The sequence below is a fragment of the Protopterus annectens genome, chromosome 4.part1 (genome assembly GCF_019279795.1).
Source record: "Protopterus annectens isolate FY-2018-M chromosome 4.part1, PAN1.0, whole genome shotgun sequence".
Lineage (NCBI taxonomy): Eukaryota > Metazoa > Chordata > Ceratodontiformes > Protopteridae > Protopterus > Protopterus annectens.
In genome coordinates this window covers 330,991,250-331,011,849 of record NC_056734.1, presented here as the reverse complement: position 1 = coordinate 331,011,849, position 20,600 = coordinate 330,991,250, and the positions used below count along the sequence as shown (strand labels likewise).

Sequence of the window (20,600 nt, the reverse complement as noted above, 5' to 3'; positions counted from 1 at the left end):
TTCCTCACTAAAAGAATACAGGGTGTAAGTAATATGTCCTGTGCAAACCACCTCAAGGCTCTATCCCTGCATTCTGTCTCCTAAAGGCTTTTGAGGGGAGAGCTATGCCTGGCATACAGGGATTGTCAGACCCCACTCTGATGGACATCCTGCATATCCACAAAACAACAGCCCCAGAATTACCCATTCTAAAGACTTAAACCTTGCCTGTGATATAAATAGCACTTACTGGATAGATAGGTATGTCATAAGAGACTACCATGTCTATGGAACAGGCTCCCCATCCATGTGAAACAGAGTTCCTCCTAACCCAATTCAAGTGCAACTTGGACAATTGGATGGGAAGCCGGAAATACATCCCTGGTTTGGTACCTCTGTCTCTAAGGGACATAGGCAACCTGTAAATGGTTCATCTCCCAGGCCTATGCTTGCACTTATCAAGGGCAGCAGAGATTGTCAGAGATTTGGGATGCATGGCTAGGCTTAAAAAGGCTCTTGTGGTTATTAGTCTAGTAAACACATATGAACCTATGAACCTATGAACAGCTGTCTTATCAATGGAGTAATTTACCTGTAAAGAAGTTTTCCCAAAAGGCACTATAATGCATTTCTTTGCACTGAGGTTTATTTGATGGACTTGGCACCAGTCATTTGTCTGTTTTAGACCCTCTTGCAGGATGTTAGTGTCAAGGGGAGAATTTACGATGGCTCCCAGTTTGCAGCCATCTGTGACCTTGGTGATCCAGAGGTCCTTGCACAAAGTAGATGCCAAACAGGAGTGGGCCTTGTTCAGATTGTTGTGGTACTCCACTGGTGACCTGCCTCTTGGTGGAGGTAGTCTCACCAATCTTGACTTATTGGGTCCTATCTGTGAGTCTGCTGGTAATCCAGTGAGTTGTGCAGGGATTTATGCCTAGTTTGGTGAGTTTGCCCACAATACCTGAATGGTGATTTGTGTCAAATGCATTATCCAGGTTTAGGTAGGCAGTATTCACTGTTTTCTCTTCATCCATTTCCTTTGTTATCTTCTCAAAGAAGTCTATCAGGTTAAGTAGGCATGACCGTCCTTTGGCAAAACCAAACTGTAGCTGATTGTACAGCCATTAGTATTGCACTAGTATGTGTGTGTGTGTGTGTGTGTGTGTGTGTGTGTGTGTGTGTGTGTGTGTGTGTATCTCAGAAGAATACTTCAAAACAAAGGGTTCCTAGTGCATGTAACCTCAATTAGGACAGACAGTTATCACTCACACTTTTTCTTATTGTGATCTGCTGCTTAATCAATGCCTATCCCACTAAATACAATATGGACTGAAATGTAATATTTAATTTGCCAATTATTCCATTACATTGAACAACTCTGAATATGTTAACAAGGTCAAGATAAGTAGCATGCACTGTCAGTTCTTCATTAAATGCTACTGTTACCTTTTCAAATAATGAAATAAGATTCAATAGTCAAGATCTCTACCCAGCAAGCCCATTCTACTCCACATCTAACCAAAACAGGTCCCCTGAATCATTCTAGCCAAGCTCTATTATGACTCCCTTCACAATTTTTCATAGAATACTGGTCAGGCTGATGGGCTTAAAATTGCATGGGTCTGATATGACCCACCCCTCCATTGTGAATTGGTACCACAAGAGGTTTGTCCCCAAAAGCCAAGGATGTGTCCACAATCTTTCATTTTGTTTAATATGATTGGCAGGAGATTAGTTAGTTTTCCAGATTCAGAGTAAGAAACCACAAGCTCCCTGTTCCTATAGAGCTGCAGCAAATGGTACCTTGAGTAGGTAAACTCAGAGACCAGCAAACACAATCCAAAGTATCAAAAACAGCCTCAAAGAAGAACATAAACCTATAAATATCAGGCTTTAATAAAACACAAATAAATATATGATGAGCTTTTAAACATAGTGCTTTTTCAAGTCAAATCTCATCATATATTTATTTGTGTCTTATTAAAGCCTGATATTTAAACCTTCACGTTCTCCTTTGAAGCACTTTCTGGTGCTCTTGCACCAATAGATTCTCAATTCTTAATCTTACTTGCAGCAGGAGTTATGTCCATAGTTACCTAACAGAGTATCTTTTTGTCTCTACTACACACCCTGAACAGTCTGAATAAGGCAAAATATTAAATTAAGGTCCCATCTGCATGAGTTGGTGGTAGCTTAGGTGGATCTTAAAGACCAACAACTGATATCAGAAAAAAAAGAGTACAGGAATTTCCCTGCTTTCCTGGACAAGATTCCCCTGGTCTGTATAAATATCACCCCAAGTCTACCATGAAAAGATGTCCTAGGTAAACACATCTATGTATTTTAATATAAAGATGAAGAGCCTAAATTTGGATGTTCATGACTGAAGAGGTTATTACTGATGCTGTCAGACACTTTTTTTGTTTTTGTTTGGTTGTTTTTTTGTTTGTTTAACAGTTGACCTTAAACACTGCCATATGTTTTCTCTGACTGCTATGTTTTCCCTGTGTGGAGTCAGCTGGGCCCATTTTATCTGATCACACTCTGAATATTGGACAATAGACACAAGAAGCAATCAGTGGCAGAATCTAGGCCTTGGCATGTTCAGCTTCTTCAATTTATTGAGGGTGACTGAATAGGCTATCATACAGCATAGCAGGAAATGGATCCAGCATGTTTCTGCTCACATGTTAAAAGGAAGCAAAAGCCAGTTTTAGTAACACACCACATAAATCTGAGGACCAACTATTAGTTTTGTCACACAGAGAACAGCAATCCAGTGAATGCAAACTCTTTTCCCAACACCTGAAACAACTTGCTGTTTTTTGATGCCTTGATTGTGTAGCCTTTTTCTAATAATTTACAGACTACCATTCTGTTTTGGCATTCGAATGACAGTCCGCCATACCATTTTTTTAAATGTTACAACTCTTCCTCGTTTATAACCATCATACTTAGAATGTAGCAGCAAAAGCTCAAAAGATTAATCACAATTTCAGATCTATACAGCAGCTACTTTTATTTTGAATGCTCAGCTGCATTCAGTTCACTATTTTACAATTTGTACAAACTAGGTATAAAAGACCATAAATAAATGTCATAAGTTATGTGTACCTAGAAACCGAGAAGCCAAAAAAAAACTGAAAGAACAAAATGATCTAAATGTCAAAAGCAAAGGTCTTCCAAATGTATGTATGAGCCAACATATTCTAAGAGTTTCCAATATAAACTAAATTATAATATGCCTCATACATTCTAAATTTTATCCACAGTCCTTGCATATTCCATTACAATAGTTGTAGTGATACAAAAAATAGATGTACTCTTCATTTTCTGTAGCTGGACAAGAATTTAAAACTTACTCACTTCTGGCAATGAAAATGAAAAAGTTGCTCTGACATTGTGTTTAACAGAGAATTGTGTGTATACAGTTATACTACAGATTGCTGTTACCAGATCCATCTTACATCTACTATAGCAGAAGTCCATAAAATGGATCCAAGACAAAGACATTATACATATACTAGCAACTGACTTCCAGGATCTGCCTTTCAGAAGTAATCCTGTGTGACTTCATCCATAATTAAACAGATGGGATCATATCTGGATTTGCTGAGTAACAGTGTCTTTTTTTTGTGTAAAAAGGGAGTGGCCAATAACCTTAATGGGATGTTTGTGGTTTTCATAAACATAGACGTCACAATATCTAATCCTTCAGTGCTTTTTCATGAAATGCAACATCTGATTTTCTACCTTTAGTAGCTGGCATACATGTTTTTTTTTTTTTTTTTTCAGGGAACTCAGTCTCTGCCATTCTCAAACGTCTTTGCATTTTCCACTGGCTCATCGCATTATATTGTTTCTTTAAAAACTCTGCGTGTTTCAACTCATCATGTACATACATCATCAATAACACAGTTTCACTGTTTACAAAACAGTTTAGTATCCAGTATATATAAAGTGAAACATTCAAACAACTGTTCCTTCATAATGGAGCGGATATAATTTTAGAAATTATGCAGACCTCCCATTGGTTAAACACGCACACACACACACACACACACACACACACAAACACACACACACACACACACACGTTGTACACAGAATTAAAGTATGAGAACACAATGTGTAGGCTAACTCTGTTATTCAGCACAACATTCTTGTGAATGCGTTAAAGTCCAGTATTGCATGATTCTTTTGGAATGAATCTCTGTAGAAGTTCTTCAAGGAATATGCTGCCGATACTGTTGCTTTATTCCAAACCACATTTTAACTGGCAGAATGAACCATAGTTTAGAAATTCTTCTGTTTTCCTTCATCTGTAGTGACAAAACTGGTTGACAAAGAGTCCTTTCTGGAGAGAGAAAAAAAGAAAAAGACACAAAAAAATTTAATAGTGAGCCAGAGCTTGAATTTACATATCTCAGAAAGATAGTACATTCCAGGTGACGCACCACTATGGATATTCTTAATGCTTTAAGGAAAGAGAAAACTAGAAAATAGGAAGCGCCTGGTTAACTTAACTAAGTAAAAACATTCATAGAGGCTGTAATTCAGCAATTAAAGAACATCTTATGTGACTGGTTATTTTTTAAGCAGTGAAGTTGACAGAAGTGACTCCATTCGGAGACTCTGAAGAAAGACAGTCCTTAGTATCATACAGCCATTTTGTATCTGTAATATACCAACAGAAAGTAAAAATGTAGTACATTTTGCATATTATAATCTTTAGCTAAAGCTTTATTGCATAACTGCACATAAATGCCAAGACACACACATACGCACATACGCACACACACACAGACACACCTAACACAATTTACAACAAAATAGCCAATTACTGAACACTATAGTATCATAAAACTTACACATATACATGAGTCACACTACATGCATAACAAAGTTACACTTCAATATGAAAATCAAACCACAAGAAAATAAGCTAAGCAAAAAAGCATAAACATAAATTGTCATGTAATGCATGTGTAGCACATATTAATAACATACATCAGTGGTCTACAGTTCTCAAAAACATGCCCATCTGAAACTAAGTATGTACTTGTTACATAAAACAAAGACTGCAGTCACAATTTCTAAACACACATTTTTAATCTGAAGATAATAATATAATAGCCATAGAAGCACAAAATTGCTGAAGCACACCCACTTCAAAGCCTAGAAGCACAACTGAACACAGCCAGCACTACATAAAGAAGCAAACCAGAAAACCAAACACTTTCTGTCCTTCAATTACAATGAAAATAAAATTAACTTAATGTGCAAAACAAACTATTATTTAAAAATAAAAACTAAATGACAAAACCAAACCCTGCACTGAAATATTTGCATAACAATGAACTAAATGAAAACACAGTTGCACATCTTTAGTTAACCTAACAAAGGTCAACTAAAGCACAGTTCATGGAAACTGCATGTTGATAATTTAGTGATGCTACAGTTCATGGAAAGAAAATGTCAATGAAATACAGGGCTCTCTGCCTCTTTCTGTCTTATCTATATGTAGATCTATCTCTCTCTCTCCCTCTCTCTGTATGTATACATTATATATATATATATATGGGTCTCGAGTTTCGGAATCTTGAAATTCATATGGTCGAGACTATATGATTGACTTTCTGAAAACTCAAATCTTTTCAATGGAGATTACGGTACAGTGATGATTGTGGAATTTACCCTTTTCCTCTTTGTACTGCAATCTCGTTGTTGGTATATATAATATGCCCCACATATGGGGTGCAGGGAGGCTTGCCCCCTGCAAAAACAGGAAAAAAGGTAGATATTTCTTGGTTTCCAAAGTTCAAGTTTTCAGAAAGTTGATCATATGGTTTCAACCATATGAATTTCTAATCTCTGAAAACTTGAACTTCTGAATGGGATCTATGTATCTACCCTAAAAATATTTAGAACAGAAAATATTATTAAATACAACTTAAATATTAAAGTTTTTCAAATTAAAATATATTTAGATGTTGCCGCAAACCAGTGGAGAGAGACAGGAAGAAAGCTAAAATGTGTATTTCACTTATATGTTTATGGGTAAAAGGTGTTTCCTCAAAGAGACTGAGCTAGTGGAAATATTGGAACATGTTAGCTGAATGTGGGATACAGTAGGAGTGGATAAAACCTTTGCTATACAAGACATGGCAACGGAATAAAAAAGGAGCTAGCGTTAAGAATCCTATAGTATTAATACAGTCAGAAACTCAAACACTCCTTGGCTGTTGTAGTTTGGTAGCTTGTATAGTTTTATATGTCAGAGTATGCTAGTATACATGTTCCTATCCGATTTTACTTATTTTATGTCAGACTATGCTAGTATACATGTTCCTATCTGATTTTACTTACAGAGTATGCTAGTATACATGTTTCTGTCCAATTTTGCTTACAGAGTATGCTAGTATGCATGTTCCTATCCGATTTTACTTATTTTATGTCAGACTATGCTAGTATACATGTTCCTATCCAATTTTACTTACAGAGTATGCTAGTATGCATGTTCCTATCCAATTGTACTTACAGAGTATGCTAGTATGCATGTTCCTGTCTGATTTTACTTATTTTATGTCAGATTATGCTAGTATACATGTACCTATCCGATTGTACTTACTTTCCTTTTCTATGATATATGTTTGAAATAGGGTCACTCTTATAGCTCATCTAGTCTCAGCTTCTTAGCTCCCCACTACCCACTAGGGGAGCAGCTCTGACTAGTGGCTATCTAGAGAGGGACATACCTCTTACAGCAAGAAATATGGACAGAGTCTAAAATAATAGTGGGACAAAGGCCCAAAAATATGGACAGATTTCAAATACTGTTCTTAAAAACTTAGAAAGTTGGTAGAATCATATGATTTGTGTTAAAGGGCATTTTCCAAAGGATATGAAATCTGAAACTGAAATATATGTCATTATTTATTTATCGAACATTTGTTGACTGGGAAAGTCTGAATAGGACAGAGCCTATTTTTAGAGCAGGCTCAGGGAGAAAACCTCCAGACACATGTCTTTGGAACATGGGAGGAAACCGGAGTAACCAGAGGAAGTCCATTCAAGCAAATTATTTAGTGACTTCAATCTTCAGTGATTTTCCAGAAAACCAAATTTTTTTGAGGAACAGACCAAAAATCTGGGCAGCTGAAAGCTATGTGGGAGGGGGGGGGGGGGTGAGCATCAGGGAAAGTGACTCAACAACACATCACTCTACTGGTATTTGTCAAAATGTTGCCTGATCACTTACCTCTTACAATTTAACAGCAGATGCATTAACAGCCCTCACAGAAAGTTTTATCTGGACAAGAAAACAAAAAAGATAAGGAAGCATTTTGGAAACAGCTAAACTGCTGTTATGTTGTCTCGGGTGCATGCCTCTCAATTGCCTAGATTTTCTGAGTGTTCAGATTTTTGCTTTATCTTTTTGGTTTGTTCCTCATAAAATGTGTGTTTTTATAGCAAATCACTGAGGACTGAAGTTACTAAACAAGGGCATACATTTGAGCTTCATAATTTATACTTCATATCCTTCAGAAATGCATACTAACACAAATCATGTTATTCTGGCAACTTTCTAAGTTTGTAAGAGCAATAATTAAAATCTGTCCCTATTTTTGGGACATTGACTATCATTATTTTATACTGACATATACTCAGATGTTGTTCCTAAACTGCATTATTGCTGCCCTACAATGCTAGTATTCTAAATAGCAATTTTCTTGGTCACAGAATCATAGGACTTACATGACAAGTAAATTGTGAGTTCATTTGTGTCATACTGATAACCAGCCTCATGATGTACCTCCCACTTGCAAAAGGGCAAAGCAGCTCAGGGCTGAGACGAATTTCCAGATGCACACCAATCATCAAGTTTGTCTTGAAGGATGCAAGGGTGTCACTATATTTAACATGCAAAGGCAATTTATTCTAGAGATGGGGTAAACATCTCCCCAAGTGTTTTTTATCTGTTGGTGACTCATATTCTTAGTTCTATTGTTTGTGGAGCAGTTTTTCTTGTAGAAATGGAAGCAGTCAAGCTGGGGTGGCTCCTTAATGGTACAGAATGCAAAATGTAGATCTTCACATAGCCTATAAGAGAGCAAGTATAGAGAAAGGGCTTCAATCCTGTCTTTCTCATACAGGTTTAAAATGTCTGTCAAAACAAATTTTCCCATCTCTGCTGAATTCTGTAACCACCAGAGCTATATGAACACCCAGTTTATCACCACCACCATCTACTTGTTGAGTTGCAGGTATTAAGCTGCATTTGCTAGATCTGCCTATTAAGACCATGCATACTTTATACACAAGGAAGTCAACACAAGGAAAGTGAGTGCCCTATTCAGGGCCACACAGACTGTAAGTAGCCGCTAATGGGGTTCAACTAACAAATGTCAAACTGCACAACCCAGTTTGTTAGTCAGTGGGTTATAGTGCTAGCATGTTCATCTGCAGAAACCAAAAGAATGCTTTGATCAGTTATGTTTTTACACTATACAGCAGTGTTTACAAAATTTGGGGTATTAAAATGTAATATGAGATATTGGCTGCCTTGCTTACTGTGCTTTCTTATTTGTTTTTTAATTTAATTTTCTACAGACATTTAATATTTTATATTACTGACTTCCTAGCTATTTAATTTTATGATTCACTTTTGACTGCTTCACATATCTGAATCTACTCATATATAAAGGTGTACCCAGGGAGCTGATCTATTTTTTTTTTTCTGAACAGCACTCACAAAGATTACAGCTTTCAGAATTCAGAGTGATGAGACCTGTCTAAACTAACATCTCTAACAAGGACAAACAATATTCTAGAAAACACTCCTTCACTCCTTTTTGTGGTTGTAGAAGGCAGCAGTGGAACATATATGGAGAGAAGTCAGAGAATTCCTAAACAAAATGCTCAGTCTCTTAAATATCATGTATGTGTGTACAGTCCATACTACGGACTAGAATTATTCATGGCTATAAAACATGATCACTGTCCTCCACACACAGTGATAACATCTTTGATACACATACTTCAAGATGTTTTGTACTACCCACACAATGCCACCATGGGTAGCCACTGCCTTATGTTCTCATGTGGTTTATGCAGTAGATACTTTTAGGGACATGATATGGGCACTAGAATTTTAAACCAATTGTATATGCAGGTTACATATGCATGATACATTTTGCAGGGGGGTACTGTGTCATCCAATGCACCTTGCTAAACCTATTTCTGTGATATCCAGTGGCTCATCCACTGCACCTTGCTAAACCTATTTCTGTGATATCCAGTGGCTCATCCAATACACCTTGCTAAACCTATTTCTGTGATATCCAGTGGCAAAACAAGTCTCCACTGTCTCACATGGTCATGTCCAGTATAGATCCAATCAGATTTTTGACTTACTGGTAATGACTTCTGAGACTGAGTGAGTTACAGTTATGCAGTTTTGTGTGGGGGGATCCATTGGTAATTGGGCTGCTACTGGTGGGAGATTTGTGTTGTGTCTGACTTGGGATGGTAGAAGCTATGGCTGTGTTTCAGCAATTATTTGCACGGTACGCACATGCAGCAGCTTCTTTGCAGTAATGCATTTTATTACATTCAGTTTATTTTTTGTATATCATGCATATGGTGTTACTTACTCATACAAAGCTTAACATAAAGAAGTTTTAGTTTGACTAGGGGATGGCTTTATTTAATGTGTCCTTAATCATCACCTAGAGACACACATGCTTAGGCTAGAGGAGAGGCATTTATGCATTATTATATACTTTTATGAATAGGGGCTGGGCTTCTTGACCTGCTTTGCATATCATACAATGAACATAGTGGATTTCTAGTACCCACCTACTCACTGGTAGGTACCCCATTTCAGCACTGACACAGTGAATTGTGCTGGGCTGTAATATTTATTCCCCTGCTTATCAACTCTGTACATCTACAAATCATGCTTACAGACACCATATAACATTTGGAGATACTTGTGCTTTTTATGTAGCTGGTATAAGGTAGTGCAACGAGGTTTGAGAACAAAGCCAAAAATTCTGGCTACAAACCAGCCCTATGCTTTCTTTCTTCCCTGATACTTGTCTAATGAGCTACTCTCAAAATTCACTGATCTTATATGTTAAAAACACCCATGCCCTTCTTGAATATACTTGTCTTGTTATGTAGTTAGGTTTCTTTTTCCTAGAGGCCTCTTGTAAAAACAGCATTCCTCTTCTTCTCAATGCCTATGTAGTTAAATCACTTTATTCTGACAGGTCGGTTAAGCATGGTACAGAAGCTGCTCCCTTCTCTTACATATTATTCATGCCATTGAGGTATTTAAATCATTTTGTTTTCCCATGCTAAAGAAGCAGTGTATAAAAACTAACTTCCTCTGCTTTGAGGCTGGGGATACAGGCATTGCCTCTCTCTCTCAGGACTGCCTCTACATTTTGTTTCCCTAAAACACTGCCTCCAGAAGTCTGAAGTCTTCACAGTGGCCCTTAACGTATAACCCATATTTGTAAACAAATCTTCCCACTTTCTGTGCGTAATAATACATTCGTATTCATCGTTGTCGAAAACTACCTCAGTTTGTTGCCATGATGCATTACCTACCATGTTTTAAATTCTGAGGCAAGACTGCCTTAAGAAACTTGCAGTTCACTGGGGTAACTTGCATCTCATGTACATTACTTAACCACACAATTGCACACTATCATACATTTACATACTTGTCCATTTTCTTTCCTCAGATGTCTGCCTGCCTCTGCATTTCCCCTCCCCCCTACTCCTCCACAAACAATATATCCCCATTACATGTCTTGCCATAATTATGGACATTACCAGAAAATTTACTTTCACATTCTTTTTAAAATCTGCATTTTTCTTCATTTGCAAAATGTATATATAATTTGGAAACAGTATTGCTAGGATTAAGAGCAATTAGTTAATTAAACAACCTTGTAAGGACAGTTAACAGTTTCATTGAAGAATCTTGTTTATTTTGATATGAGCATGGAAAATGCAGACATGACATGTCAATGGGTAACATTATATCTGAATCACTTTCAATGATTTAGAGAAAGTAGTTGCACTGGACATGTGGGTTTGACAGACTGGCAGGTTTATGCTCAGTGTGATTGATTTATACCACCTGGCAAGGAAATGCACATTGTGTTATTATTACCAAGTTCAGTTCTCAATGTGATTTAGACCAATCTCTTTTACTGGCATGCTGACAATTACAGGGAAAAAGCATCTCTACTTTCCTTCAGTTATCGAGTGTGATCTTTAACAGAAACCACTGTCAGACCAGCTAAATTAATGTTTCATTTCTTTTTGTAGAGGTTTAGTACAGTGAATTACTTCATGGTGCACTATTCCCTGTCTTTAACTTTGAATTGCTCTTACAGGAAAAGAGAAACAAATCAGACATAACTCCTGTTTTCTCTTAAGTTTTTTTTTTTTTTTGTTAGTGTTATGCAATAATCTGAAAACTAGCTATTATAGTGTGTTCCACAATCACATGACTCAAGGTGATGTTTATTCCTGCCTAGTACATGCATGGGAAAAGCATAATCTGTGGGAATTCCAGTGGGTTTTAAATCAGATATTGAAAATACCTTTTTGGTAAAACTCTTAATTTACTTTTATATTTTTAAGAGTATAGCATTACTTTTACCAATAACAATTAATTTCTGTACAAGTCCTTTCAGAATGTTATTAATCTGGTCACTCGTTTTTACAGTGTCTGGACATTTTGTTGATTAATCAAAATATTAACTTCTTGAAGGAAGATGTAGACAGACTATGGATATGCTGCACTGTTGAAATACAGAATAGTCAGTCTTGTAAAACAGGCGTATCAGCCTAGTCAAAAACAAACAGACAGGAAGATAGATAGGCTTGTAGTTTGATGGGTTCTTTCTAAGTTGATGGCCAAGGACATCCAGTACTCATGGGACACTAATAATGTCCCTCATTACATAAATTTTCCACACATATCCATGGTGAAAATTACCCACACTTGTTTTAAAGATTGCTAGGGAAGTACTCGGCCTTGTAGCCTGTTGCAGAAACAGGAAATATGTCATGTTAGCTACCTCTTGCTTCATCTAGTGTAATTGATATGATAGTATAGGTCTTGGTCTCTAGCGAAGGTGTTTGCTTTACCACCGGCTTTATTTAGGTGAAGGAGTTCAAAGAATGCTGGGTCATTCATAGCATGGAAGGTTCAGGACACTTCAACCCACAGGACACTTGAGTAGAGGGACAGGGTTTTTAATCTATCAGAGTAGCTATTGGTAATTTGACCCGAGATACTTTTTGTGAGGAAACATTGAGATCTCTCATAACAGCTTAGGTGCTTAGTGAGGCACATGCCAATGTGGCATTGTGTTAAATGACGGGTCTGGTAATGGTGGAGTAATGTGAGACTACAACTTCTTTGTACATTGATGAGATAAAACAAAGGAAACTTGTGCAAGGTAGCTAGTTTTTTTAATCATCAGAAAGACACAGTGGTCAACGGAGAGTCTGTTATCAAAAAAAGAACCTGAGTACATAAATCTAGTTAGAAAGAAAGACAGATACAAAGCTATACAGATTAGCAGATATAGATGGTTACACAGAGAGATATTTAGATGAACAGAGCGAGAGACAGACAGACAAGTAAAATATGATTTGTAACTTGTCAGGACAGATGAGTGAGTATCATGTAAGGTGACAGCTGATTTCACAACTCTGACAATAAAGACATTTCTAAATGTTCAACACTGTCTAATTATATTGTAAAATATGTCTGGTGCTCCAAACCATTTTGATACCATGTGAAAACTGTAATGCTAGAGGTCATACCTTTGACTTTCCTCACATAACTTATTTAATAAATCTCATGGTTTACAGACACTACACACCATATTACAGTTTATGTACATGTCATACATCTGCCACTTAGTGCTGTCACCCTGCATAACCTTCCACTACTAAGTACAGAAGTGAGGCTCCAGGCTAGCATCAGGTAAAGTACCAAATCTGTCCTGTTTCTGCAGCCAAGTACCTCATACTAATTGTAAAGCAGTCTGCATAAATATATGTGAAGGACTGTGTTGCCCATCTAGGTTACTTCCTATGCTTGGCATTGCTACCACAGAGTTTGACAGATACAGAAGAAATCAGGCATGAGAATGTTCATAGATACCTGCAAAGTGGTCTGATACACAAAAAATGACTGCCTGAGATTAGGTGACCATGGATAACCTTAAATACAGAGCCTAGACCATGGATAACCTTAAATACAGAGCCTAGAATGTTATTTACATTCAGTCTTAAGTGACACACTGAGATTTTTTTAAGGTAAACTGGTGAGAGCAAAGGACAAGTACAGATGGCTGCATTACCTAGATAATAAAATCTGATGTTGCACTTGAATTTTACATCTGAAAATATATATCATGAAACAAATGTGTGTATTGTTTAAATACTCAGTCTCAGTCATAATTATGAGATTTCAAAAGACCTGATTTGAGTGATATACTGAATCATTTGATTATTGTAATATAACATAAAGCTTACCAAACAAAACATTCAGTAACTGCATGGACATCTCTGTGTATGTGAGCATGTGTATTTTTCTCAGCATGTGCATATGCACATACATGTATGTGTGTGTCTCTGAGTGAGTCAGTGTACCTTACACAGAGTGTGTACATGCATGTATGTCTGTGCATGTGAATTTGCCAGACAGAGAGGGAGAGTGTGACCAAGTATTTATAACCATCCCACTGCTAAGAAGAGGGCAGCAAACAATGTGGGCTTGTTTAAAAATAAATTAAGTTTTCTTCATAAACAGAGTCAGTCAAGATCATTTGGCTCTAGTGATAAAACATCACAATATGCAGCTGAACTATTAAGGTTTATTAAACTAGCACAGATATTATAAAAGAACATTTTTTTTTCCTTTATAACATTTATGCTGACCAGCAAAATGAAATACATCACCTTTCTGTCTGGATTTTCAATACAAAGTAAACATTTACTATTTTTCAGTGCTAGCATTACTGCCACAGAATTATTACTAACAAAAATCCAGCAAACATTCTTTTTTTTTATTAATGTATGTTCCATTGAATTACCAGTCAATTAATGTACAAACAAAAAAAATCTTGAATTACTTAAATGCTTACCATCTAAATACAAAATTGTGACTTCTCCACTTTCAATATGAAAAAGATTTTTTTTCAGAGTTTATCAGTCAATGTTTCCCAGCCATTTCTACTTCTTTTTTCTGATTATTTTGTCTGGAAATTCCATGCTAGAATGAGAGAGACGGAGTTCTTTCAATGCGGTCTGTAGAAGTTACCAGATGTCTTTAATACACAGGCATGTGTTCCACTCTCAAATCCTGTAAACAGTAATCCACAAGGCAGTCTGTTCAATCTCAAAGGAGAGGCAAACTCAGCAATTAAAAGTTCTCATAAGCCTATGACAGTCTCATAATGGCTCCTTTGTCAAAGTTGCATTGCACTGCATGCAGGGAGTAACTCAACTGGAATGTCTTGGGGAGATGCCTTGTTCCAGCTGCACCTCCATGGTTTATCTCACAAATAAACAATATTTTCATTGACTCCTTTTCAAAGAAGTCTTTGTGAGCACAGTGTCTGTCAGCACTAAGAGGATAGATAGATCTGTATACATTTGTTTTCACTTTTAGGAATTACAGATCTATTTCAAGGCAGGTCATTTTTAAGTTTTATTAGATCCACTTTCCTCCTGGGTTATGGTGACAATGAGCCCTAAGGCTTACCAGTTAGTAGGCCAAGCAGCACTGCAGACAACACATGTTTATATCAAAGGGCAAGGATGAAGTAAAAAAAAGTGCAGTTCTTCAATTAAAGTGCATGGATGAGGTAAACTAAGTTTTAAGAGTTTGTTTTTTTCAGTTTTGTTTCAGACAGGAACCATCCTGCCTTGCATCTGTTGCATTTGGGACAACATTCCCTGGACACTATTCAGAATAGTGTTCTGATGTGAAGCAGCTGTTACTCCAATTCTTGTTAAATCACTAGAAAAAAAAAGAGAAAGCATGATGCCAAATGAAATACTGTAGTGAAATGTATAAGTTAAACTATTAATAAAAATCATAATTAAATGTTTCAGATATTGAACATAGCACTAATGAAGCAAATATTTTTACACAGCACTCATAAAGCAAATATTTTTGCAACATCCAGAGAAGAGTTACTCAAAAATAAGGCAGAATGCAATGACTTTGCTTCAGTTGCAGTAAGTTTCTTCAGTAATTCTTACCTTAGATAATAGCAAAGTAACATCTATAACTGGTACTTGCCAAGCACAATGGACAAAGCTATCACTAAGTAAATAATTGCTTACTCTTGGGTCATGTGCAAGACAGCCTCCAACATGGTGTAACCAGCAGCGGTGAAGTTATCCTTATATCTTTCCATTTTGATAACCTGGAGCCAGTCTCCAACAGAAGACACTGTAGAACATTCAGGGGAGCTGGGGTCCATCAAAGCTGTATTGTGCCTGTAAAAGAATGGATTAACTGTTACTTTTTGTCATATACTGTAATGTATTACTTTATTTTCAAATAAATAAAAATACCAAAAGATCTGGTATCTCGTAAATTAAATATATACTTGTGACACTGAGTCCATGGCATATTTTTTTTTATTTCATTTAATTTTTTTTATTTAAGTTGGTTGTGATCTGATACTTAGATCCTTTTCAGCCATGAGCAAGGCCAAAAGGGCAAGGGGAAATACAATATATACAGACTTCTAGCCAGTTATATTTTCAGGAAGTAAGAGGAAATCAGAATACTGGAAGAAACCACACTCAGATTAGGGAAGAACATTCAAACTCCACGCAGACAATGACTGGAAATTTAGGATTGAATCCTGACCCTGAAGCTGTGAGACAGAATTCCTACAACTGAACCACTATGCCATTTCACATCTGCCCTTACATTTTTGCAAAGGATCAAAGTGTCTCCAAAAACCTTTGTTAGGCATCTATTGTGCTTGAACTTATCTGTGGCACTGGAGCTCACATCTCTATTTATGTACTCTGCAATGGCTGCATTGGCCTTTCAGTTAAATGCATGCACCCTGCAATGGTTGCACTGGCCTTGAGTAAAAATATATACACTCTGCAATGGCTATATTGTCTTTTCAGTGAAACAGAGATTATTGAAAATGTTTCTAATATGTCCAGCTGTAGTTCTCCATTCAGTACCCTATGTGCCATCAGCTCCTGCTAACTCTTATCCCTGTATGTTAACTTTACTGAATTTATTTATTTTAATTTACTGATATTTGTTTACCACTAAAGTCCAAGTAAATAATTTTAGCTGTTTTCGGTTGAGACCTGTAGAGAAAAGCTCATCAAATAAAAGAGAAGAAAATGACTTTAGGAGTTTGAATATCTGTGTCATATTACTGCCCATCTCTCATTAGGGCAAAAAGGCATGCATGGACAGGTCCTGAGCAATCTGCAAGATATACAACCATTTAATAAATATGGCTTTGAAATTGTTGTGTTGTGATACAACAATTCCTCTTTTATTGTACTTTTCCAGACTTTTACAGCACTTTCTCAAATATAAAACAACCTTACAGCCCTTGTTTCACAACTTGAAGTAGTCACTAGTAAAATATAATGGTCAAAAGGTTAAATTCAGTCTTATACAAGACTATTAAATGGGTTGTATCATTCTTGCAACTTACGTTACTAAGGACAAACGACCAGGCGGGTCTCAGATCATGTCCAAGAACACATTACAGATATTGAATATTCCTTTTCCACTAGCCTGGTAGCATTACATTCTACTTAAGTATGCTCTACAGCTTTGCTTTGAAGTGTATTTAAATGTTGCAGGTATGCTGTTATAAAAAGTTAAGTTTATTTGTAATACTCTTCAGCCAAATAAATCTAAGAAAAAATGCAACATGCAATATCTGCTATAATGTTTATTAAGGAAATGTTTGAAATATTTAGTAAGCATAAGAATTTCATTGATTATATGTTAATTAAACCTTCAAGTTCAATGTTTTCCCCTTTTTGGACAAATGTATTTCATTGGTCTGTTTATGTTCTGTTTTGTACCTTGAAGGCTGTCAAGCTGAATCACCATTATGCTGTTTTGTTTGGTTATTAAAAAAGGTGTATTTTACTTGAACTGAAGCTTTTATGGATTATATTATTTAAGGGAAAGGGTGTAGCATTGACAGCTTTTTTTTTGGGGGGGGGGTCTTCAAGCAATTGCCACTGCCTACAACAGAGATCCTGTATAAAAAAAACTACATTGATACTTAATTTACTTATCAATACTTGATTTTTGCTTTCTTTTTATGAGAGAAGCCATGTGCTGTGGAAACTGCGGCAACCAGGCAGAACATTGACTGTGGATGCCAGAATGGTGTTTGTGTAACAGAACTATATTCAGAGCCAACTTTACGCAACTGCTTTTGTTCTGCTGGTCAAATGAGGAAATGCAAACTTAAAGGACTCTGCTGCATTAAAATGACTTTTGAAATGGGAAAGTGTTAATATTTGCAATCTTGATGACTTTGGTGAGAAAATAGATGATCTGCCACTAAGACTGACATAATTAAATTTGGAACAAACAGAAAGATCTGCCAGTTCACATGAATGATTATGATTATAACCGGCTAAGGATCTTCTTCCAACATTATAGGGTTTGAAACTCTCAGCAACCATTTGCCTCCTGTGTTGCTGTAAGCAAGTCACTTCAAGGGAGACTGCTCTATGGCAATGAACCAATTGGACTAGGGTCATCATAGGTCTCCAGAACGACACAAGTGTAATCGGTAAACTGGGTTATGGTCATCATTGGTTTCCTGAACCACATGGGAAATAAGTAGCTATGAATCTATGTACTGGACATTTAAGGGAAATTAGGAACTTGTGAATAATAACATATCAAACAGAACAAGTCAATAAACAAACATAATTTTATTAATGTCCTATTTGGGGGTGAATACATTTTCAAATAAGATCAAGTGTTTCCAACTGGTGAGGTTTATCCACACATAGAATGGCTACAACTACACTTTGCTGGAACAGAAATCACAAGGCACAAAATATACTATGCCCAAAATATACTGTCAGATATTTTACCAGCCGACAAGGAACATAAAACTATGCTAAAGTGATAGAAACATTTCATTGCATTTGAAACAATGGCTTTCAAATAGTCCCAACATTATTTTTTAAGAAAAAAATAAAATAGTTCTACCTTAAATGATCATAAAGAAATCCATGTGCAGGCTTCCCACCTTATTTTGGGTTTAAAAAAATCAAACTAGATATTCTCTTTGTTCCTGCTGATTGTCCTTACATAGAAAATACATGAATGGCAGCTGGGTCAGCCAATAACAAAAAATAGGAGAGAACTGCTATCACCCTCATTAGGCCAATCATCGAGTACAATGCATCATTTGGCATGTACCTCACTAAACACCTGCAACAACTGGAGAGGCCACAAAAGTACCTCACAAAGAGGATCCTAGGCCTTAAACACTTGTCCTATATGAACAGACTCAAAAAACTACAACTATTCTCTGTCTCATATCGCCTATTAGAGGCGATCTCTGCTTGACTTACAAAGCCATGTCTGACCCAGCTCTGTTAGAAATGCTTCATCTAAAGGAATCCCAATCCCTCCACAAAACATGTTCCAGAGACGTCAACCTCATTACCTCAATCAACAGAACATGCTGGAGGGACAGGTTAATAACCCAGAGACTGCCCATGCTCTGGAATAGACTTCCCATATATGTCAAGCAGAGCACCTCACTGGCCCTCTTCAGGAGAAATCTTGAGTGGATGGGAAATAGAAATTTACCTCAGGGATCGCTCCAGTGGCTCTACTCAATAGAGACACTAGGAACTAAAGTCAGGTGGCACAATGCCAGGGTAATCATATGGGCTAGGCTTGTAAAGGCTCCAGGGCCATTAGCCTAGTACACACCTATGAACCTGTGAACCAGTGGGAGGGAGTCAGAGATTTTTGGGAGCTGAAGGGTGGTAATTCATATGCTAACCCAGACATATATTAAGGAAATCATATCAAAGATCTATCAAATCAAAATTCCAAGGCTTGACTGGCCAGCTAGGAGAGAACTGTACTTTAAACAGATTAGTCTAGGTGGAAGGATTATTCTGCCTTTATCAATAAACAGATGTCAAAAGGCCAACAGGTAGGAATTCTTCTGATTTTTCTTGTGGGTTTTTGTACAGGATGGCAGCCAAGGAATATTTTTTCACTTAATTTTCTTTTTGAGAAAATATTGCCTGGGGCCTAGTTATTAGATCTACTTACTGTGCAAGCATCAGCCCCATACTTGTGGTGAATGGTCAGTTCAACCTAAACATGGCTTCTTTATAACATACAGAGAAGTTAACAAACAAAAGTGTGTTGCCCTAGTCATTCCAGATTTAGTACCCCTGAAACTATTCAGAATGGGAGGTAGATGTACAGAATGAAGCAGTTGGTGGCATCACATACACTGTCCTGAATGTCAGGGCTTTTTGTTATGACTTAACTAGGTGTTAGTGTTACATGCATCTCTGCAAATACAATGAATTAGTTCCACACCTCTCTTTTTTGCTGAGCATCTATGAAAACACAATGAGCCATTGTAAAAATTGCAGAAGACAATTAGCTTCCAACAATTAGTCCAGTTTGCAAATGGTAGTCATTGTCCAATAAAATCAGAAGTACAATGTCAAAGCTTCATAACAGTAATAATATTTAGATGTAGGTACATCAATTGCAGCTTAAAATACTGAAAAGCTATAAAACAAAATGTTATTTCAAATCTGTAAACATGCTACATGTTCTGTATTTTAAGAGAGTAGGTGATAATGCCTGGGATTCAGAAAAAAACACCCCTGAACTTTTATAAGCTGCAGACATCAAACTTTGCAGTATATGCAAACACAAGTGTTATTAAGAAACATGTTTAGATGTAATAAGAAAGTGATAACCAAAAGCAGGGACCAATGGTGCAAAAACAACAAAGAAACGGAAGAAGGCACCACCAACCTTATCAGCTAATTTGTATTTCTTTGAATTGGGTTTAATTGCTTCCAGTTATAAATAGCACTTTTTTGTGGAAATTACAAGTGGTGGCTCATGCATTGCATCAGCACTGCTAGATCTCCATTGCTCTGGCATGTACTTCACATTCACACACACACACACACACACACACACACACACACACACACACACACACACACACACACACACACACACACACACACACACCATAACACTCTCCCACTGTATCACATCATACCTCTCAACCTTTTACAGCAAGAAAGCTAGACAAAGCCATAAATAAAAGCTTGACAAAGGCCCAAAATAGGAACACTTTTTAAATATTGCTTTTGAAAACTTACGTCTGTCATAATTTTTTTAACTTTAATCTTTAATGATTTGCCACTAATTTTTTCCGAAAACCAAAATTTTATGAAAAATGGACCAAAAATATGAGTCAAAAATCTGTACAGTTGAGTACAGTTGAGAGGATGGACACCATCACTCACACATACACACACATTCA

General features: G+C 36.7%; 1 protein-coding gene across 1 annotated transcript in view; it reads right to left on the bottom strand.

The window, feature by feature from the left end:
- Positions 1-2,979: 2,979 nt before the first annotated feature.
- Positions 2,980-20,600, bottom strand: part of EPHA4 (EPH receptor A4) — a 366,195-nt gene continuing 348,574 nt past the window's right edge. The window contains exons 16-18 of the mRNA XM_044070168.1: positions 15,376-15,531; positions 14,169-15,046; positions 2,980-4,336 (exon numbers count right to left, since the gene is read on the bottom strand). Coding sequence (XP_043926103.1) covers positions 14,932-15,046; positions 15,376-15,531 — 271 coding nt within the window. The 3' untranslated portion in view covers positions 2,980-4,336; positions 14,169-14,931. The remainder of the gene's footprint in view (positions 4,337-14,168; positions 15,047-15,375; positions 15,532-20,600) is intronic.